Below are 23,947 nucleotides of genomic sequence, written 5' to 3' on the forward strand. Positions count from 1 at the left end.
AAGCAGGGAGTGCTAGGTAAACCTCAGAGGCATGCTCCCTATTCACATAAAAATTCTAATGTAGGTGGATTGTAATACAGTTTACAGCTGGAGCTGGACAGCAAAGTTCATTCTTTCATTAATCCTTCTCGTGCTCATGTTACTTAAATTTATTTTTTCTACTCTCACCTTCTCTTCAGCTGAGTCATTTCACCAATATTAGTCACCATGCAAGTAGCCCGGGAGAAGAGGTTACAGGATTGTGAAAATGACTGGTCAGGAGATGGACAAAGATAAAATTACTTCCTGTGTTACAAGGCTGGCTTATGTCAGTTCAAAGTCTTCACTAAAATACATCTTTAGTAGTTTATGTAAAAAAAAAAAAAAAAGGCTTTCTTACTTGCTGTTGTCTGAAAAAAATTGCTTCCCAGAAGCTCACATTAAAATTACAGTGGTCATGATTGTCCTACCTATCTTAAATGTAAAAGCCATCAAGTTTTTCTTGCACTGATATATTTTTCATATAATCAGGGAAAGATTGGAAATTGTTTGGTTAGTATTAGAGAGGGGATGTGAGGTAGGGAAGAAAGCTAGCTGAATTCCTTCATGATCCTTCAAGATTTTCAGCAAACTATTTTACACTCATGGTAACAGAAGAAAAGGTTAAATACATTTTGTTTAAATGAACTGTGGTAAGACATAAGCTCTGGAAAAAAAATCTAGTCACCATGTATTTTTAAAAGTATATTTCACCTTATCACCTCTCATCTTTGAAGAAAATTTCCAAGATGTTTTTGGGGATGGCAGAAATAATATACATCATCCATGTATTGATTTAATAGATCATCTGTTTAATCTATTTTAGCTGCAGAGAAATAATTATGGAGATGCAAACAAGTAAAGTATTTGTTTTTCATCTCTGTTTGATATAATTCAAGTTTATCTTACTAAATTTTCTTTGTGATTACAGAGATACAAATGGAAATGTGGGAATGTGAGGATTTTTTTGTTTGGTTGGTTAGTTGTTTTTTTTTTGTTTTGTTTTGTTTTGTTTTTGTTCCTGCTGTCAAAGGCAACTGGATACTTCAACAAAGTGCTAAATATTTCTCAGTTGGATGGTTTTAAGTCTGCCCTATTTGTGTATTATTTAAATTGTACTCAATTGAAATACTGGTTACAGCCTAAGAAAATTCAAAATATCTAAATCCTATTTTTGTGTTAATATTTACCCGAAACTACTGCAGTAGTTCTGTAGGCCAAATAGAACTTGAGTCATATCAGCATCAGAAATTTAACAAGGCTTTTGGGATGGGAGAAAAGGATGATTAAGCTGTTTTGGAGAGAAGGTGCTGAATACTACAAATTTGTAATGGAAAGGGCATTTAATAAGAAAGATAACTTGTATTGACATCGTGTGTCCAATGGGAGGCACAGTTGTAAGTTTCTTTGAAAAATAAAAACTGTCTTCATTTTCAGAAACATTGGATATTCACAGCACCAGCTATTTTAATCTTAGTGTTTTTATTTTAATTTTTAATTTTATATTTAATTTTTTTTTATTTATTTTATTATAAATTTAATTTAATTATATTTAATTTTTATTTTAATTTTAATATTAGTGTTCTGTATCTCAAAAAAAAAAAGCTTATTCACATCTCTACAAATCTAATTCCATGAGTACATGACTGCTAAACTAGAGTTCAGTGCCTGCTTTGAACCAGGTCATTTCTTGTCCTACTTAAGCATTTCATCACCATTTCCTTGATATTTTCAATCTCCTTCTATAAGTGGCATGATTGTTTTGTTCAGTAAAGTCTTTTACCCATGCCTTCACTCCACTTGAGGACGGACTTTGAGGGAGGGAGTTGCTTCTTTTCTTCATTCTTTTTGGTTTTATTTATTTTTTATCAGCAATTTTTTATTTTCTATCTCTCCCTCTGTGATTTTCCAGCTCTGAGATAAATAGCCTTGTATCTTACAAGCTAAATACAATTACTGCTATCAAAACCGGAGTCTTTTTCTCCCTGTAAATGTCTCTTGGAAGCTGATAAGATGTTCCAGGCAAACTGCAGACTGCTGCCTAATCCTGAGATTAAACATAACCACCCAGAAGACAGCAAGAGATAATTTGGGGGCTGGGGGAGGGCAGGCGAGAGAGGAAGAGAGGACAAAAAAACGAGATCCTCTCCTGAGATATTAAGAGGACATGCATAAGGCTCAAGGTTATTTGTAAAGGAATTACACAAAGCACACAAGAGCTTGTTATGAAGAGGAATTTCCTCAGATAATGCAGTGATTGTTGTAGTTGTTAAAGACAAAATTTAGCATGGATTTGTTTGATGTGAAGCATAGAAGGGAGCTGTGTGAAACAGCTCCCAGCCACGTCTGCTGATTTTATATATCAGTCTTCATCTTGTCCTTGAAACTTGAGGTCTCACAAGGTTGCATCTAGATTCTTTGTGCATGCTTGTCTGGGTATTAGGCTTTATACTGAATAGAGGGACTGAGCCAGCTCTGCTGTGTTCTGAATTTTGGTAGCTGCTGACCATCTGAACTTAACCTAACCCTCCAGAATGCAAAACAGAAAAAATCTTCTGGAACATGAGTACCTGATTAATTATGGAGAAAGTAGTATGTTATACCCTTAATAGTCTTAATAGTCTTCTGTTGTAATCAAGGCTGGATTTCTGAAAACATGCAGTCTTTATTAGTCAGTCCAATACAGTTGAAAAAAGCAGCCTTGCTTCTAAATATGTAAGTTCTAGGAGTCTTTTTTTTAGAGACGTTTCCTTTTTCTCTCTCTGTAAAGAAGCTTGCTTTAATGTTTTGTGTTTCTGCAAGTTTTCCTGTATTGTTAGAAATATATCAGTTGTCCTAATAAGAGATATCATATCTCCCATCCTTGCTCCATTTAATTTATAATGCAGTAGCCAATGTTAAGAGAGTTTTGGATGGTCTAATAGTAGCAGTAATGGAGGATTTAAGAGTTTATTTTCTTTCTTCAACTACCTGGTCTTCTGACTGTAGAAATGATATGCAAATATCACGAGTTCTCACGAGCTCAGTAATTACAAGTCTAATGCTGATTGGGACATTAACAGGAAAACTCAAAAGCAGAACTAAGTGGAATGTCTGAGTCACTGCAACATCTTCTTACAATCCTTGCCACTTGAGTGATTTCCAGATATTTCATTGCTGAGACATAGAGAAAACAGGTAGTTTCCTGTCCTTCACAGAGCCTGGCTCCTTCCTCCCCCAAACTCCCTCTGTCTCTTCCACAGCTATTTGGCTTCTCTTCATTCCAGCCACTTTTTACCACCCTCAATTCCAGTTTCTACTGCCTTGTGCTCTTTTAGTTCTTCCCTCCTTGAGACTTGGGATTGTTATCATCTCCTCACTGAAAGCAAGGTAATAAGAAGCTTAGCTGAATTCAGTTGTTTCCATGAAGCAGAACTTGTATCTTGAACATTACTATTTGGAGTGATTAATAAATACTTGTGTTTGATATTGAGCTGAAGAGATTTCTCTGTGGTACTGCCATATCCCACTGTGGTCTTAATATTTTACTATTCCCTCTGAGTGGGTAATCAGTTAAGAACAAGAGCACTGAACTTTGCTTAGCCTTGTGAGTTGAATGTGATCCCCAGTGTTCTTGTCATTCACTTGTTTGTGTTTTTTATATTTTTCATATTGTGTTCATTTTGTGGGACTTTAAATGAGCTTTTAGATGCTTTCTATCAACATGAATTGGAGACAGCATGTAAAGTACCTTTGACAGATTTACTGCATTTCATTATGAGCCTAAAACATTTAAAAAGACAAGGTTAATAAAACAGAGTTGGAGAGGGACATTCTGAAGGCAGTACTTTGACATATGTTGAAAGATCTGCCAAGAGGGATAATTAAAGCATGACAAGTTGATGAAATCAAAATTTGATTGTAACTTGTCACTTCAGGGCTTTAACATCTATAATATAAAGTAGAAAAACAGATCAATATGGCTACATGATATGAGCACTCAGTTTTGGGCCCCTATATCTGCTGGGATATCAAGACTACACATGTTTGGACACCAACAGACAAATGTGCTGTGGAATTTGTGCAGAAACATTTGTGTACATGCATTAATGCAGGTGCATCCATACTGAATGATGAGATAGCATCTGAGATTATACAAAAAGTTATGTAAATGTTTCCACGATGCTCACAATTTCACTTCCATGTACTTTGTTTTTTGCTTTCCCGCAGGAAGTATAACACTGTGAATCATTTCCACATTGCCCAAACAGTTGTGTGAAAGTGCTGTAGGGCTTTTCTATCTTTCAAATTCAGTCTCTGAGGACAGAGAATTGGAAAGACAGAAGGGAAAAAGAAAAAAGGGACCATATTACAACTTTCAGTACTCATCCTTCCTGTTAGAATTTCAGTTCCTAAAGGTGGTCCTGACTTTTAGAATATGCACTCAATTAGTCTACATAAGATGCAGCCTTACCATCACAAAATATCTCAAGACCAAATTAGTGGTTTGTTATCAAGCACTGCTATTTCTATAAGTTTATCATTAAGAAAGAGGGAGATGATTTTTTTTATTTTTTTTTTTAATCAAGAAGTGCAAGTTAACCAGGCAGATCAGATAGTACAGAATTAGTTAACATCAATCGGATTGAGAGAAGAAGCAAAGTTTACCTAAGGAAATGTACACATACAATGGTATTTTCATGCATGTAACCTAATTCCCATGTAGGATCCCACAGAGAGTCCGTTAGATATAGGGAAGATGCATGGAGGAATAAGAAGGATTTTTATGTAGCATTCTTTACTATTGCTGTGTAACAGTTATGAAATATATATATATATTCTAACAAGTAAATGTACGCCACAGTGGTACTGCTACATTTCAGCTAGTCAAAATGCTTTTTCTTGGTTATAGCCTGGATAAAGAAAATGCTGTCAGAAAATACTACTGCTTTGAGGAAAATTTTTGTCAGTGCAGTCCTAAAGAACAGGAATATATATTATATTGCTGCATGTTGTTAGTTGAATTAGCGTAGCATTCTTCTTGCAACTTCCTGAATCAGCCTTGATGTCCCCTATGTCCAATTCACAGATGAATACCAAATTAAAAAAAAAAAAAAGAAAATTTGTTAGAATGGTTCAAATTGCACTTCTGTTCAATGACCCTGGATTTGGAATGGTTTCTATTCTGTTTTCCCAGAGCCTCTGTACATCTAATCAGCTTTTTGAGTTGCAGAGCAGACAAGTGGCTGATACTTCAGAAAATGATAGCAAATCTACCATGACAACAATGAAAGTATGCCCCCAAATATGTATTTCTGGGAAGTTCTATCGTACCTTTAAGGCTTAGTTTGTGACCTGAAACATGAGGTCATATAAACAATGCATGTTTGTATCATGGCCACAATCATTACATGTGTTACTCTGCAGGAAAGCAAATGCTTTTGTTTTTCCCCTCATTAATTTATCTAGAGAGACATGATGATGTGAAAATATACTCACTCCCTCTCCAGTGGAAATTTGGTAGATGTTATTCTGCTATAATGTAAGCACATTGATCAGCCAAAATTTAATACAAACCAGACAAAATAAAACCCAGGTAACTTAGAGGCATCTCTCATTTTTCTCTGTTTTCTAGTTCCTTCTTTTCACTGATGATCTTAATTCTCAAATCACAGTATGACATACAGTGTAACTCTGAAAGAGATGAGCTGTACATTTCCCTCCTTGTAGACTTGGTCTATGTCTATTTGAAAATATACCAAGATATCCATAGGGCAATGAAGCGTCTTTCTATCTAGGTTTTATCACCCTGTTTGCATATGATATAAATGCTCTGGGCTGAGGGATTTCCCTAAATACTGGGATTACACTCTTGTAGTTGCTATAGGCCTTTGAGTCTTTGTGCCAGAAATGCTTTGGTGCAGAACAGGTGTATAACATTCCCTGAGGGATCCAAGCCATGTTATTTTCCCTTGTATGTCTTGATAAAGTCATCACCATACTGCTTTCCAGAAACAGCAATGCACACTAAAAGACATAGCAATGTCCTAATAGTCTTGCTAATAATTCTAGGCTGAAGTGTGTGATTGCTTACATAAACATGATTATCCTGACTGAATGTTCAAATGCTGTGAACTGTTTTTGTTGAGTGTTCCGTGGCTGTATGAATGGCCAGGTACTAAGCATGAGCAGTATCATCAAAAACTTCTGAATTTCTTGTTTGCTAGAGCAAACAAGATGAATTATTAGGGTTTCAGTCAACTGATTTTGTGTGTGTATATATATATGTATATATATAAAACACATATATAATGTAGCTCTATATTGTAATGCAGAGAAAGATGGAGAAATATTTTTCAGATGGGGAATCAGGCTAAATAAGATTGCTGGATAGCGGGAATTCTGCTAGACAGCACACACAATGAACTCCCAGATATTAATATGGTTACATTTTTCTCTGGGTTAGTTCTGTTTCAGTTTTTCTGCTCAAATGGAACTGTATAATGTTCTTTTTCCTCTCTTTCCTTCCAACTCTCTGTCTGTCCTTGTCTTTCTCTCTCTCCAATACACACACAGAGTAAGTAACAAACATCTGGCCTGAGGGCTTAGAGGATTGAACAACAACTTTGTGCTGTTCTGATCTTATTGCCTGCAGAAAGAACAGTGCCAGCTGTAATCCCAGGTTGACACAGCTGACATGCAGTGACAGAAGGGGCTCATGCATCCACATTAGCCTTCTCCCTGCTCACTAAAGACACTGGAGAGTACAAAATCATTGAAATCCCATGAAGTGACAAAAGATCAAAGCAGAGCAGCTGTGTGAAGAGCTAGTCAAATGAAAAGGACCAGGCATAGAAGTGGAAACCAGAAATTCCCAAATTCCAGTCCTAACTGTATTGACGCTGTTCTCTTTGACTGGGACAATGCTCTTACTACTCTGTGGCTTAGTTTTCCAGTAGGTGAAGTTAGGATAAAGCCTCAATTTACTCAATTATATTCAGGGACTTATAAATAGAAAATATCATACTGTGCACTGAGTATAAAAAAAATTTTGGATTGCATTTTTGCTATTGGTTAGTAAGTACCTGGAGCACTCTGTAGACTGAAAACTTTAGTGTCAGACTTGAAATATCTTTTCTGTTTTTCCTTAAGCCCCACAGATTTGTAGTCAGTGAGATCTACTCTGCATAACAGACTGAGTTGCATTTTATCTCTTCCCTACTACCTTTACCATAGCAGTTTCTGTAACTCAGGTAATTTCCAAGAAGGCAATTGATTTAAAAGTTTAGAGTAGAAAAAAATACATCTAAAAAGCCTGAAAGTGCCTTTTCCCACTGACCCACCTTACATCTGGCCCTGTGCTACTCAGTAATAATTTTTTTCACTGTTTGGGTGTTTCTTGTGCCTCTAGTTCATGGCTGGGCTTTGTGAATAGCATCCGTCTTTGAGAAGGCTTACAGAGACCTGGAATTCTTTCCTATTTCTAAGCCAATGCAAACAGAAGGAAACAGGAGAAATCATTTCAAGAGGAGGCAAAGTTTGCGGATTCGTAGTAATTAGGACCAAGCAGATGTTTTCAATCTCTTGTTTATTCCATTGCATAATCAACTGATATTCCTCACTACACCCTTCTAGGTTTTATGAATACGATTTTAAATAATTCAAGAATTTCCCTGAAGAGGCCAGCATTGCCTAGTATGTAATCTGCATAGGAAGTGCTTCTTAATAACCTTCTTTCATCAGTCTTTTACTTGTTTTTAGTTATTTCCTTGTGCTCCCCCTAGAGAACTTGATCCCTTCAATAGAATTTTTTAATGTCCTGTTATTTGTAACTGGTTAGCTTTCCAATCCATGTTGGACATTCCTAGCTCTATCTCCCTGCTGGCTGTGTCAGACTTAAGCTAGCTGTCTACCTGAATGCACTTGTTTTCAGGAGCACTACAGTGAGACACTGACTCTTTGTAAAGCAGGTGTAGTAAGGGCACTGCATTTCTTTCCCCAGACCCTGCACTATGCTAAGGCAGTTGTTCACAGAGGTACTCTGCAGTACATACAGCTGTATTTCCGTAGTTCCATGTTAAACACCAATGCCAATTGGTGTGAATGCCTGTAAGCTGGTTTCTCCACCAGTGTTTTTCCAGTGTGACTTGCATAGCCACAGCTAAGATGAATGAGAGTTAATGGAATTTAAAATATAAATGTAAATAAAGTGCCTTTGGCATTTTGTTGTTACTCCTTGGTCCTGCAGGGCTATGTAAATCAGTTTTCCTAAAGAAATCAAAGAAATGAGATGTGAGGGCGATAACAGTGGATTTTATTCTGATCTCTGTTTCATATCTCTTTGTGCAAAATGAAATTTGTCCTTGTTTAAAATGGAAAGATCAATATGTAGTTTCAGTTCTTTAATAGTCACTTTAGCCTTAGCTGCCTGATATGGAGCTTAATTGGGACATGGACAGCAAAAAACACGATATATACACTACTTACAGAATGTCTCAGAGAAGATACATTCAGATTGCTTCATATCTGTAAAATGGTTGTACTGGGAGCTGCCTTCTCTATACCATACCCTAGCTCAATTCTCTAACACAAGTGAGCTAAAGGAGACTGTTCTTATTATCAGCTGAAGTAATTAACTATTATCTGACGTGTAAAATAAAGTCCTGATCGCATTTTGTCAAAACTAACTTTTCTTTGGCACCATTGAAAAAGTTTGATTAACCTCCTTCCAAATTCATGGGGCTGCGTTTTCTTTTCATTTTGCTCCTGTTGTACCTGTGGGTTAGATATCAAGGTGAGGCATTTATGTTCTTGGTCGTTCAAGACAGAACTGAAAGATTAATCTAAAGAAGATTGAATGTTGTGAATTTTTCCTGGGGCAGAGGGACAGATTTGGATGACTTTGTGAACTCTTCTCTGGTCTGATTAATGCTATAATGGTTCATGTTAACTGCACCTAATCTCCTACTTTGCCTCCGAATTTCCCATTGAGCATGGCCTTTGCTGCCTTACTTTAAACTTGGACCCTATATTTTTTTAAAGATAAATCCAGTATTATTTAGTTTAAAATTTTTTAATATTTTTATAGTTAACATATTAAATCTGAGTACCTGAGTAGAGGGATGGTACATATGAAAATGTAAATCGCAAGGGAAACCAAAATAGAATGGCAACAGCACAAAGCTTTTGATTGAAATGATAGGAACTTAGAAGCAACTACAGTCATCTGGTCAAATGAGTAACTTTTATGCCACCGAGATCCCATCTTTTGTCATGAAAGCAGTGTGCTGAGGAAAGCTGCAGTGTGAAGATCAGTGTTTAACTCCATTCCACAGTGAGATGAACGGAGAGGTGTGGCTCACAGCAAACAAATTGATCAGAGCAAGTTAAAGATAAAAGTCAAGGGCATCCAGGATTAAGGAGAAAAACAAAGACAAGTAATAAAATGAGAACTCAATTGCAAAATATGTTTTGAACTGAATCTAAGAGTGAAGAAAAAGCACACTATCTGAGACCAGAAATAAAAATAAACAATGTCAGTAGTTGGCTATTTTTCAGTCACTCAAAATAAAATGAAAAATTTGAATTCATTTTCCATAGTGTCCCTTCTTAGATAGGGCAAAAAATAAAGCTTTGCAAGAATTTGTAGAGACTATCTGCAGTAGTTACAAAGACAGATAGCACATCACCAATCTTATAATTATTTTGTTTAATTGCTTGGTTATCTTGCTTCATTTCTGTGTAAGTCACATCTGTGGTTTCAGATTTGGACTTTGTCCAAGTGTTTTATAAAAACGGCCGTGAGTAAATATTTTTTACATGTTACAATTTTAATGAAAACGTTTCCTGTTCTATATTACATATGCCACAGTATGGCTTTGTAGTAATACTACAAAATAGGCAGCTCTGAATGTAACATATAAACAAGTGGTATCTTTACTTCATAGTGTTCAAAACTAAATATGTGTTTAAGAAAATGTGAAAATGGGACAATTCAGTATACAGTTAATTTGCAAGTGCAACAGAAGTGTTTCAGTAGGTTCAGTGTGTGCCTATCACAAACAACCTTCTGAAACTTTTGTGGTTGGCAAAATCTCTGCCTTTCATTAAATATTAGAGTAAACTGGTAGTTACTCCATGAAGCACCTCAACCTCTTTTTCTAGAGCACTTGGCATCAGATCTGGAGGAATCCAGGGATTGAACTGAACTGGATCAGTTATTCAGTAGAAGATAGAGCACACTTAAGGTCAACTTTGCAAACTACCGTGCCCCCCTTTCCCACACTGATGTCAATTAACTATATGTAAATCTTAGAAAGTGAGATTATGGGCTTCTGTAACATCTCAAATGGTTTCAGAGGGTGTCAGAGGCTGCTGTGCAGAGTAGTCAAACTTGCTGGTCCTCCTTGCACTGAAATTCCATCTAAAAAAAGCAAAGTGAGGCAGAATCAGTTTAAACCTAGAGCACTAATCTGGAACCATTTTCTTAAATCATTCATACCAATGTATAGCCTTTCTTTTATAACTGCTCATAAGATAACATCTCGTTGTTTTTAAAAACTTATAATCAAAGTAGAAAATGTTGCTGCTTGTATTCTCTCTTCATAAAACAGCCTTTGGCATTAATTTAGAACAGATTAATGTTTTCTTAGGATATTCTTCTTAGCATCTTCACAGACTTGACAACACGTCAGGTTGTATTAATATTCCACCTGGAAGCAAACACTTCCTTTCTGCACAGTGCAATTTGCTGAAATCTTTTGGCTTTTCTCTTTCTTACCAAAAGGCAGTAAATCATTGTGATTGATATCTGGGCCAAGAAGAAACAGTTTTCAGAGCTTCAATCTCTCTTTAAATTTCTTTGGCTTAAGAATCCATTTTTGTTTAGAAATAGGTGTTAAGGCGAAAAAAAATTGACTGTTTCCTTAAAGAGCCATGCAAGGGTAAGTAAAACATCATCCAACATTGTAGGGTCTTGGAAGAGAATTCTACTTTGCCCATGAGAAAATTTTAAGTATCTCTCCCTGAGATCTTACTATGAATAAAAACATTTCCTGTGGGAACTGCTAATAGTGATTAGCAGAAGTAAATTCTGTTGATTTTTCCCATTTTAGTTTGATCTGAATTGAATCTAATTTATGTATATCTGTGTAGTCAGTTCTAGCAGTAATATACTGGGGGATCCATGAAAAGATAAAAGACTGGCAACCAAAAGTATTTAGCCAGCAGGTTAAATTTTATTATATACGTACCAGATATTTTGAATATTCAGGTTAAAAAGATTTCAGGGATCCAGAGCATTTCAAAATGCTACCATGAAAAACCTTGAGATTGTAAGAATCTAGATACTTAACAATGTGTTGGAAAGTTGAGGTTTTACAGCATATTTGCATTTCCAGTATCTGTAAACTTCGGAGATGAAGCTGGATTTGTTTTAGTTGCACTTATGAGTATTAAATGGGATAACAGACTTGTTTTATCCCCATCATCATGCATCTGGATTTGATTGTATTAGAGAATTTTGCATGAGGAGGGAGAAAAATACGTGAAGGAATGCATTTCTGAGCTTGAGTTTTTATAGATGAAACTGAGTATTGAAGCAGTCTATAAACTATTTTAATGTACAGGGTTTCTTTCTGCAGAAGAATAAGGGTGGAGATTATCTTAAATAACAATATTCTATTTCTCTTTATATTATTTAAACAATTAGAATTTATGGTTGGAAAAATATTTAGTCAATCACAAGTAGCAACACCAACTGGTACAACCTTATTATAACAAATAATGTTCTGCAGGCCTTTGAGACCTACATTGATTCTGAATGCAAAGGAACTATGGGATTAAATGCATTTTCTAAACTGAACCAAAATGACTCATCTTATCCTACATATTCCTTTCTGAAATAAGGCTTTGGATTAGAGCTGGACTCAACGAGAAGGAAGGGAGTCCAGATTATGTGAGTGAAGGGATTGTTCAACCAAGTGGGCATGTATGTCATATAGTTCTAGAAAGGCATTGCACTGAGGTCACAAAAGGATCATTACTGAACTTGCTTCATGTTGAATTTACATCACTTCTTGTTGCAACCATGATATTTCCTTTCTGAAGTCTCATATCAAATGCTGTGTTTATTTTTTTAAGCTTAAAATCAATATTAATTTAATAATTGTATGTGTTTAATGGTATTTACTGAACAACCCAAGCTCTTGAAAAGGGAAAGCTTGTTTTCTAACTCTGTTGTAATCGTGTATATCAACAAATACGTTCTCATGCACATTTATTTAAAACTCATTCTCACTAATGTATGAAATAAAATTTAAAAGCAAAACAAAAAAGTTAGATCAGATGCTAATGTTGAATTTTAAACCTATTTGAATTTTCTAATGTCCTTCAACTTTTCATAGATTTCAAAAGGTATCATTTTATACATATATTAATCTTGCTGAATATATCTGCCTAATAATAATAATAAAATTAAATTAAACCTGATTTCTTAAAACAGATTTAAAGATGTGGTGGGCAATAGTTGTCATTTCTGGCTTTCTTGAAGGTCATTTACAAGAAATTCATTTTTAACTGTCATGTCTTTTTCACTGTCCCGTTTCCTATTTACCTTAGTCTTGCTGGCCTGTTCTTATGAGATGTTCTATTTCTGAGAAATTTCAATTCACTACACTTTTCCCTTCTACAGCCAGACCTTTATTACCAGTCATATTCCTAGCAGTTTGAAAATCTCTACCGCTGACCAGGTGAAGCATCCTGCTGTTATTCATATATATGTATGTAGTCAAGGAAATATACATGTATATGTATATTTCTTCAGGATGTATTTACATTGGAAAAAAGATTCCAGTATCTGCTTCAAAATTCAGATTAACATAAAGTCCTGTTAGGCTATTTATTTGTGGGATTTCAAAAGAATCATTCATTACAAACTTTGCAGAGCACTTGTGATTCTTGGACTACCACCTATTCCAAACATGTATCGGAGCACTGGCATGCAGGATCTGTTCATGGTAGTATACCACAGTAAACTGGGGGCTTACTCTGTTTTTCTAGTTTTCACAGTATTATTATTAAAAGGACACTCTTTTCATGCCTATCTGATGAAACAGCTTCTATAAAAATAAAACACGAAGCAAACATTAGAATGAGTCACAAAGTGACTTGTAGTTGAAGAAAACAAAAGCAGGATGATGGCATTTGTTTCTTATCACTCCTAATGTAATCAAGCCATATTGTGCCTTTCTACTAAAGGTTAGATCAACCCTTCTGATCTGTACCTGGCTTTTTTGAATATCTAGGGAATATGAAGACAGATTTGACTCTTATCCCTATCTGTATTGTGCTCCCTGTGAGTGATAAATGCTTTTCTTCAAAATACACTTTACTGAATGTTGCAGTTATGCATTAATGTGAAACAACTGAACTGCACAAAATTTATACTTAAAGTATAAATCATTTCTGCTTTCATATTAGCTTCTAAACTTCTGTTTTCCTATGGCAACTGGCCCTGGTCTTTGGTAACTGGACATAAGTCCTCATTTATATTTAATTAACATTTCTTCATGTTTTTAATTGTTACTTTTGTTTTTACTATTTTCTTACTCTTTTTTGAGTTTTTTTTTTTTTTAAATCGAATTCTATTACATCCTTTCACCATTTATTTCTTCTAAGTTCCTCAATTCTTTTTACCAGTTTTCAAGTCCTAACACATATCTTGTACTACTGCAAGAAGGTTTATCAAAATGCTGCTATTTGTATGCTTGTGTGACTGACATATCTTTCATGTTCTGCTATATTCTTTCACCATAAGATTTAGAGTCTGTTCAAAATGTTTTAACTCATGTCACTGAGTTCATCCAAGGTCTCATGTCTTGGACAAATTCTACATGCCTTTTAACCAAGCTGGATAAGAAAATACTCTGAAAATTAAGGAGAGATGTTATTCATAGGATTTAACTTCCTTGACCTTCCAGAACCTCAGGCAATTGGATGTATAACTATTCTCCACCTTACTAAAGATAAATCTCTTTCAAATATATTATGTATGCACGCATGTGCTTATTTATTTATAGCTAAATAAAGTCATAAACAAACAAAAAATCTAGGATGTCTTAACCATTGCATTGACTTTTCAGATTGTTTTTAAGCTGTTTTTTAAACTTTAAAGGCAACACTGATAGTGAACGGTTCCAAATGGTAAAACAGAAAATCCCCTTCAAATATAACCGGCCTGTAGAGGAGTGGCTGCAGGAAAAAGGTAATAGTCATTAAAACTTTCATTTTAAACCCATTTGATTCTAAACCCTCATTTTTAAAGCCTGCAAATAAATGTTTCTTAAATGATAATCGCCTGCTGCATAAATGACTGTTTTAATTTTCATTATAATTTGTGTCAGCTTCCACCTGCCATATGTTGATAAATCATGCTATAATACATTGCTATTAAAATGCAGTTAAAGGGACAAAATTCTGAGCTTGCTATCACAGTAATGAAAAACAAGCAAAAATTCAGGAGACGTTTTCTGACAAAATAAAATGAAGAAAGGATGAGAGCAACAACATGTATTATGGCAATTTCACCACTGCATGATCTTCCTGTTTTGATTTGTTTTAAAACTGCATTCATATCTTTATTATCAAAGTTTTCTTAAAAAAAAAAATTCAAACCTTATTAAATCACTTCCTGTAAATTTCTTTTTTCCCATTAGTCTGACCAGCCACTGTGGCTATGTGTTTTCTAATTGTTTTCAAATAACTAAACAATTTTAAAAAATGTTGTAAAGAAAACATTTTTTAACATTTTCTTTTAAACTACAGTGAGGGAGACAGAGAAAGATGATTGTTCTGTTGCTTTTATTCTCTATGTGGAGTACAATTTCAACACTCAAATAATACATTTTATGTTTGAACTCAAATTCTTCCCTACCATAGTCTAGGGTACTGCTATTATCTTTTGTGAGCTTCTCTGGAGTAATTGGCCTCAGTTCAACAAAATTTTTACCAATATGCAAAAGTCCAATTGGCTTAAGTGAGAATTCTACATACACTTCAGTGATCAGCTGAAATGGGTCTTGTGTCAGAACAGTGATGTTCTTTTATAAAGAGTTTGGAGAAGTACTAAATCTTGGATGTAGAACTCATTCCAAAGCTTGCTGAAGATAGCTTAATAACTCTCAATGATTTCAGCAGGATTTAGGCTGGTCTCTTGGTAATGCTGGTTCTTTTCCTTCTAAACTAAACGTGTTATCTAAATTAAAAAATCACTAGAGGTAGTTTCTTTCTTTTAAGCCTTGGAAAACAGAACACAATCTTCTCTGATTTCCCTTAAAGAAAGTACTGCTGATAAAAGTGGGTGACCTTTGAACTCAAATCTTGCATTTTCTGTGTTGACTTAGTCTGTGGGTATTACCAAATTTTCCAAGAAAAAAAATCAAATTTTGTGCTATGGGAAAAATATATTCTATATTTTGTTTTTAACTTCTATCCACACCTGAATTAGAAAATTGACTTAGCCAGCAGGGATCAAGTTAAGGCCATTAAAAACATGGCTACTTGCAGTCAAAATATTTTTTGTGAAAAGTCTCATCCTTCAAAGTGCTGTGCACACAGTTCCTATTGATTTCAGTGACAGTTGGCAGTGTTGCCCACTTTCCAGATTTGGTCTACAACTCTGATGTGTTTATAAATAAAGCTAAGAAAATTGTATAACTAAAGCAGAAATATGTTTTGATCATCATGGTTTCATGGAACAATTTGTTTCTGCTGGCTAGTAAGAAGATATTTAGATAAAGGTATACAGAAAATGCTTATTGAATCTCAGTGGGCTACCCTGTTAATTTACAAGATCAAACTAAATTAAATAAATAAAGCTTAACACTAAACAGTGGATAATCTTGGTAAGTTTGAATTGCTAAAGTCCCTTTAACACTAAAGACAGTGATTGCCTCAACTTTATTAAAACGGATGCATGTCGAATTCTTTGATGCTATTCATGTGCTTGAGAACCCATTTTTTTATTCCGTATCTTTTATTTTCCTTTTTGGTTTTCTACAAGTTTTTTCTTTGATTTATTTTCTGTCACTGCTTCTCTAAGTTTGAGCTTATAAGCATGCCAAGGTACTTTCCCTTTGTAAGCCATCCTAAAGATTTGAATTGAAGTCTACTTTTTGTGAATATTGATGCTTTGTTAAAAGACAATCACACATGCAGTGGGATCTGAATGACAATATTTGAGAATGCAGACACTCTTGAAGGAAAGAGTGATTTTAGGCTAGATGCATATACGTGTGATTTTCCCAGAGTGAAAGGAAATTCAATCTTCACATTGTGTGTTAGGAAAATGGCATCATGCAGTGCAACACCTGTAACAATACATCTTCGTTCCTTCATTCCAATGTAGATAGACCTTCTCAGCAAATTATATAGCATCCAAAAAATCAGAATGAAGAATTGACCTAGCTGTTCACCAGTCTGCTCATCCATCTGGTCATCCATCCAACACTTACTGAATCATAGATACCTTCTGTATAAAGATGATGAGTGAAGGCATAGCTCACTATCAAAATTGAATAAGATGAACTGATGAGTGGAGGAATAGACAGATTCATAAGTGAATTAACGCACAGAAAAGCTGTCTTCCATTGTTAGTTCTTGGCTTGAGTGGGGTAAGATTAAACACATTCTAATTGAGTTTTTTACTGCCATAGATTTGGCATTATTTTGGTACCACTATTATATAATTCATAATAATGAAATGTATATAATGCAGCATCTTTCTGAAGTGGCAGCATTAATGTTGAAGGGTTTTTTTTTTTTTTTAATTATATAAATTGTTTACAGTATTCAGAGAGGTACACACCTACAATCTTGAATTATACGAGTAATACGTAAAACATTAACCACTATTAACTTCACTGAGATTGTGAGTTTTAAAAAAAGTTTTAAATTGTTCAATTTCAGATATCATAAAACCAGGTTATTTTATTAGTAGAATACCTGGTGCTTGCTACCTGGTTCGGATGTTTGTTCTGCAGTATGAGGAGCTGATAAAGTCACAGATACGTTTCAACAAAAGGTCTGATTCTGGAAGCTCTTAATTCTGCAAATTCCTCTTATGTGAGAGGTGAACAACTGCACTTTTGGAGCAAGAACTGTTGATGTGAATTTGGGTTTGCAAAATCAGGCCTGAAATCTCTCCTAGCATTACAGAAAGCTTATATTTCACTAAGATTTCTCAATGAAATTTCTTATTGGTATTCAGCTCTCCAAATGAAGAAGTCAATGAGAAACAAACAAATGAGAACTTGAACTACTCAGAATGTTTAAAGATCACCTCAGAAACACAAAATACACTTGTCATTTTTCTCTACTATGGCACTAAGCAGTGGGAAGAATTTTTTTGTGGAAAATACAGACTATAAGCTCGCAATCCTTACACATGTAATAGAATTTATAAATACAGTTCCTCAATCAAATTCAGCAGCCCAGTAAGTTTCACTTAGAGGGGGATCAAGGGCTAACATATAATCAAAAAAATAGTTAGAAGAGGTCAGTGGTGGCAGAATTATGTGTACATTTTCTCAATGATATTCTCTCATTTCATATGCATTTCCCTGTTGTCTTTATTCATGCATGTGTACGCCGTCACAGAACGAAGAGCAAAGAATTACATATTATAGATAATCAAGTGATTGTTCTTTTAGCAAACAGAGTTCTAGTACCAGTATTGTCTGCGGTGTTTACCATATGGTGTAGTGCATGAATTGTCCTGAACTGGCAGTCCACTTACTGAACAAGGACAACTCCAAAATTCACAATCAAAATTTTGTTTTTTACTGGAGTGTGGCCATTTCCCTGGGGTAAAGTGTCAGCATTAGAAGATGCAGAAAAAAGCCTGGAAATAGAGAAGTGATTTTCCTTCTCCCTCACCCCACCCCCACCCCCCAGCTCCCACCTTTAATGTACTTATTTCTCATTTTGAAAAAAAAAAAAAAAAAAAAAAGATATGACAGACATATTTAAAGATGTAGTATGGGCTTGGGTTAGAGTGAATGAAGTGAATGACATCTTTTGTAGGTCCATAATTCTCCAGTAAAATGGGAGGAACCAGAACCCCTTTCTTTTCCTCCCTGGTTTAGGAAGCTCTTCTCCTGGAGCAGTAAAAAATAATTCTTTCTCACCATTGCCCACCCCTTTTCCCTTTGGTAAAAGATGATAGAAAGTGACAGTTTTGGTTCAAGGAGAAAAAATGAATAGAACTGGGAAGTTTTGAAAGGTCAGCACTTTCCCTTCATTTTCAGCAGTGTCATTTCAAGATTAGTGAAAGAAGATGGGTGATGATATTCCCTGCTATTGATTCACCTCATCTCCATTTTTTGGCACTGTATCATAAGTGAAGTGGGAAGGATGGAACAATACAAATGAAGTGTCTGGGTGTGTAGGGACAGAAACAGCATGGAAGGAAATGTAGTTCTAGGGAGAGGGAATATGTGAGTAGAACAGAAGATGGTGAAGTAAGGAACTGACAGCATGTCCATTAGAAAATCTAATGCACAACAGGACAGAGCTACTAGGAAGAAAATCAGTCTCTGAGGCCGTAGTATATGACAAGTTTCGCCTTCTATAGTGTACAGTACCAATTCCTCTAGATTTGAGGGGAGTTGGATTGAAAGAGCTGTACATTTTGATGGATATTTTTACTGGATCCTATTCTCCTCATAGACAAGCAGAAAGACTGAGGGGAAAAAAAAAAAAAAAAAAAAAAAAAACCTGCTCTGATTTTACATGCTGGGAATTTGTGGCTCCAGTGCATGTTTATTGCTTTAACATACATAAAGATCCTCTGGTAAGTTTAAAACATCCTAAGATGCAAAATGCTGCGTCATGTGTTTAAACATTTTCCAGGGGAAGGGCACCCTCATTTCTTATTTCTCATTTTTTCATCAGTGCTGTTCCTCCACCCTGATCAAGTCCTAGTGTTTCATTTACAAATCTGTGGGTGAGGAGCATAAGGGGTGTGCAACTCACCTTCACATGTGTCCATATGTTGCACCTCTCCATACACTTTTGCTCAGTTAACTAGGGCCCTCTCTGGGGACAGGAACTCCTTTCAGATACATTTCTTCTCTTGTCCCCATTCTCTTCCCCATGGTCCATCCTGTCACCATAAGATGATGCAACACCGCATCACCACTTGACTTCGAGACCTGCCACGACGACCACCAAAATTGGTGAGCTCCCCCTTGTATTTTGATCTGCTTTAACCACTGTCTGTGAATAAATGAGCAGTGGGCTATACTTTGTGCTTTGCTACATGGTGGCTTTTTGCACTTCTAGTCAGGGTGGACTGTAGAGGAAGTGGTGAATGAGAACTGGGGAGCAGGAATGGGATGGGGACACATGGTACAAATTTCATAAAAGCAGGAGAATACAAATATTTGAATGGTGGTTGTCTTGATGCTGTTTTGATAATCCTTCAAAGCAGTGCCTAGTCTGTCTCTCTTGTAATTCAACAAATCCAGCTGGTGTGGTCCTAATATTCTGAAGAACAGTGAAATTATAGGCACTATCTTTGCACTGCATGAAGCAATTTATTTCTTAGCCTGGGACATACGCAGTATTTATAGAGCAGACAAGGCTAAATGTGATTTAAGTGGCCTGCAAAAATAGAATTGACAATTGTTATAAGGATTTATTTTTTAAAAAGTGTGTTTCTTATTACATATTATATCAATCCACTCCTAATACTCAAGGTGTGACCTTGAATAAACCACTTAACTTGCCTACTCTTGAATGTAAACATCTGCAAGTGGGATTTACATGTAAGGCTTTCTGGAATGTAGTTGTTATCCTTACTGTTTCAAGAACTTCGCTCTTTCAGAGACATTGTGATGTTAGTGTTTGCGTTTTCCTGGTTTTAGTTTCGTGAGCCTTCACAACAAAAAATTTTCAGGTGGAAGATCATGAATAAGCCTATCTTAAGTTTCATTTACAATTCCTGTATAGATGGTGATTAACAGTTGATCACCACCAATTTTTCTGGTGTTATCTCCTCAGCCCACCCCTCAACACCTTTGCAATGTTAAAAATGGTTTTACGAGACAATTCCACGCTTTGACCAGTCAAAAGGGAAGGTTTTTTTAATGGGTTTTAAAAGGTTTTAAAAAAGGTTTTTTAAAGCTTGATAGGTACTGTGATTTGAATTGATAGCAGGAAAAAAAAAAGCCACATATTGAAGTCGTTTTAGTAGTTAAAGATTGGTCCAACTCTAAAGAAGTGGGTTCAGGTTTCTGACTGTATTATAGCTCCTCTGGATTTTTGATGCACAAGTGGCTATGGATGGATGAGGGTTCAGGCGTTCTTGCTTTCAAAATAATCTCTATTATTAATGAATCACAGGCAATACATTTTCATATTCTATTTCTACCCTACAGTCTTCATAAACACTGAGAATGAATCTATTTCTTTGTTGTCTATCATTTCTGGCCAGGATTCAATATAAGGTACAAAGTAAAGGAAATGTCTAGCAATAATGTTGTTCCACCCCCCTTCACTAGGACGACAGTTAACGATCTTCAACACCCAGGCGCAAATAGCCATAGGAGGAAAAGACAGAGGGCGTCTCTTCCAAGGCCAACTCTCCGGTCTCTATTACAATGGCTTGAAAGTGTTGAACATGGCAGCAGAGAACAACCCTAACATTAAAATCAATGGAAGTGTCCGTCTTGTCGGGGAGGTCCCTTCCATCTTGGGAACAACACCAACAACCTCTGTGCCACCAGAAATGTCTACTACTGTCATGGAAACCACAACTACGATGGCCACCACTACAACCCGAAAAAATCGTTCACCACCTAGCATCCAGGTGAGTCAATTCGTCTTGGATGTTTCCTTGGGTTCTTAATTAGTCTCATTTCTCTGCTCATTTGTAAGTTCACTAGAACTGTTATCTGAATCATGTTCCACTCTTAATGTTTTTGTGAAGATAAGTCAACACACAATGTGCTGTCCTCTTGTGTTGGTGAACAAACTCAATGAATTACACGTATTTATAATAATGTAATAATAACAGATTTTTCTCCTGTTCAACTGCAACCATATTTAGGTAAGTAAAATTGCTCCAAAGGAAATTAGGACAAGATTTTAAATGTTTTTTTCAGTTGGATATACTGTGAAATGTATTGCTAAGAGAGTAACAAAGCCTTATAGGGGGGTGTGCGTATGGTTATTTATCACTATGATACTATAGACTGCTGCAACACTGATGTTCATAATGGAGTGAAAAGCAGTGGAGCATTACATCCTGATTGAGCCATTTTTCATTTTCCTTTTACAGCCTTCACACCATCTAGATCACTTTCTTGCAAAATGAAGTTGCTCCAACATAGAGCAATTTCAGCATCTTTGGTAAAACACATTCTTATGATAAATAGATCTCAGATATTCTAGCCAGATTGTACCAATATAGTGTGTTCATACCTAAAAATGCAGCGGTTTTGAACTACTTATTTGGTTATAGCCAGGCAGTGGTATTGATTAGAAATAAAAACCTTATATTTGCTCTTCTTGTATGCGTAGGTTAAAGAATAACGTAAATAATCAGTTGAGTAGTGGATTAGTATTTCAAAATGATTTATTTCAGTAGTATACAGTCACGGTATTAACTAGGATGAAGTACATGTTCTAAAATTTTTATTTACATAAGATCCTCATCAAGTTGAAGTAATGTGCTTTTGTTGATACTCATGTATACTGACTGAGACACTACCTAGTGATTATTGATCATAGAGTGCCTTCACTAAACCCCCAGAGAAAGGTATTTTTTTGTCCAGTTAGAGAAAAAAATTTAAATGATTCCATTTCCTTCTCTGAAACAATTTCTTCTGCTTGAAATGGAAGAACCTAATGAAATAAAGTACTTTGAAATCTAGAATCATGCAAGTAACACACTTGTCTTCTACTGTTTCAGAAGATTTCATCAGTTACTGGTTGTGTTTGTGTATATATGGCTATTCTCTTTATTTTAAATCTAGCACTGATCACTGAGGTTATGAAAAATTGTCCTCTTAACTGTATTAGGAAGTCAGGCCACGCCCAGAGTGCTGTGTTCAGTTCTGGGTTCCCAAGCATAAAAGAGATATGGAACTACTAGAGATGGTCTAGAAAAGGACCTCTGAGGTGGCTAAAGGACTGATACATCTGTCCTATGAGGAGAATTTCAGAGAGCTGTGGAACCATTCAGCCTGGATAAAAGAAGGCTCAGGGGATCTTATCGATGTGAACAAATACAGTAAGGGAGGATATAAAAAAGACAGAGGCAGTCTCTTTTCAGTGCTACCTGGTGACAGGCAAGAGGCAACCAGTACAAACTATATGCTGTAGGTTCTGTCTGAGCATCAGGAAGCGTTTTTTCACTGTGTGGGTAAGAGCTTTTGAGTCTCCGTTCTTGAAAGGGAGATTTTTAAAAGCCACCAAGTCTGCTCTGGATGTCCCTGCTTGAGCAGGGATTGGACCAGATGGAAAGAGAGGTCCTTTCCAACATCAACCATTCTGCAGTTCTGTGAGTTATTTTTGCTGCAGCAGAAAAATGAATTTCAAGCTAAGTTTTAGTGTTGCCCCAACAACTTTGGCACTACATCCAGTTGGTAGCAGGACTGAATTATGAGACTCAAACACTCAGTAATCATTTTTAAAAGTTGCAGCCAAATAAAGAGAAATTACTCAAGGTTTCTTCTCTGTTTGTCATAAACTGTGAAAGAATTAGTGTTCCTTCTCCTCAAAAGCTTACTCTAATTTTAGAGAAAATTTTTGTATAATTACATCTCCAGAAGAATGAAGTGTTGACCAGATCCTGCTCTTGTTACTGTAGTTTATTGGAGATTTTCTATGATTTATAAAGTTAACAGAACTGTGTTATCTATAGGAATGTAACAGAGACTAGTACTGGACTTTAGTGGTCTGAGTGAAGCTGGAAATCATCCTGCAATGTTTGATGAGGAAATCTTCCAGAAAGCTTCCTGCCTAAGCTACGTGGTAGTTCAGTGGGCCTATAGAGACCATTGTATGCCGAAAGTGCATCAAGAAGATTTAATAAAGTGTCAAAGTGCTTCTAAAAACATGGTTAGAGCAATGATTTCCTGGATACACATGCACCACAACAAATGGTCTCATCTTAGATGATATTAAAGCAATAACTCTTTGACACTTCATACTGCCCACTGAAAGCAAGATAAAAGTCAATATGTATCTCTATTACAAGTTTCTGCATTTCAATACTGGGACATTTTATTGCTGCCACAGCACAAATGGCTCTACTTTCTTCCTTACTTTTGGTAGAATTTGATTCTGTCAGCTTGCAATGCATTATTTCTGCAGTAAAAGTGAGAAGAAATCGTCATTTTCTTTTTGGGCAGTATCTCCAGCTGTGGTTTTGAGATGCCTAATGGTTGTTTTATCTTGCTAGTGTTAGACATCACCGTTGTCAGGCCTGCTTACAACTTCAGTTCTAAGTGGTAGAAAAATCAAATAGAACGAGTATGCTCTTTGGGGAATGTTAAATATAGCCACCTGGGGCTATGTGCAGTTATTTATTACCCTACTCCAGGTTTTCTCCCCTGTTTTCCTCAGAAATAAACATTTTTTCTTTACTTTCAAGGCCTTTCTGTTTAGCCCATCCCCTTCCCATGCTTATCAGCATTATTATTTTTGGGGGGAGGCTCACTTGTTAAATTTGATCATAAGAATCTTTCTGCTTCCAGTTGACCGTTTGCAAGGCAGAACTAGGTTATACTTCCAGTGTTACTGAAACCTTCCTTTAACTATGTTGAAAAGGTTTTCAGTGGTTATGCTGATGATGTTCTGGGGTAGCTGTTTATCAAGCTTATGAATATTGTCACATTTTTCATCCCTTTATTCTCTTTATTCAATTTACCTGTATCTATTTGCA

General features: G+C 35.8%; 1 protein-coding gene across 20 annotated transcripts in view; it reads left to right on the plus strand.

The window, feature by feature from the left end:
- The window catches only part of NRXN3 (neurexin 3), a 945,174-nt gene that overhangs the window by 818,199 nt on the left and 103,028 nt on the right, over positions 1 to 23,947 (plus strand). For 8 of the 20 annotated variants that reach the window (XM_048950084.1, XM_048950091.1, XM_048950089.1 and 5 more), the window contains one exon: positions 20,559 to 20,866. In XM_048950084.1, the coding sequence (XP_048806041.1) occupies positions 20,559 to 20,866 (308 nt within the window). Of the gene's footprint in view, positions 1 to 14,170; positions 14,261 to 19,172; positions 19,233 to 20,558; positions 20,867 to 23,947 lie in introns of all 20 variants that reach the window. The other 12 variants (XR_007377978.1, XR_007377979.1, XM_048950079.1 and 9 more) reach the window with 2 other exon arrangements.

The sequence above is a fragment of the Lagopus muta genome, chromosome 6 (assembly GCF_023343835.1).
Source record: "Lagopus muta isolate bLagMut1 chromosome 6, bLagMut1 primary, whole genome shotgun sequence".
Lineage (NCBI taxonomy): Eukaryota > Metazoa > Chordata > Aves > Galliformes > Phasianidae > Lagopus > Lagopus muta.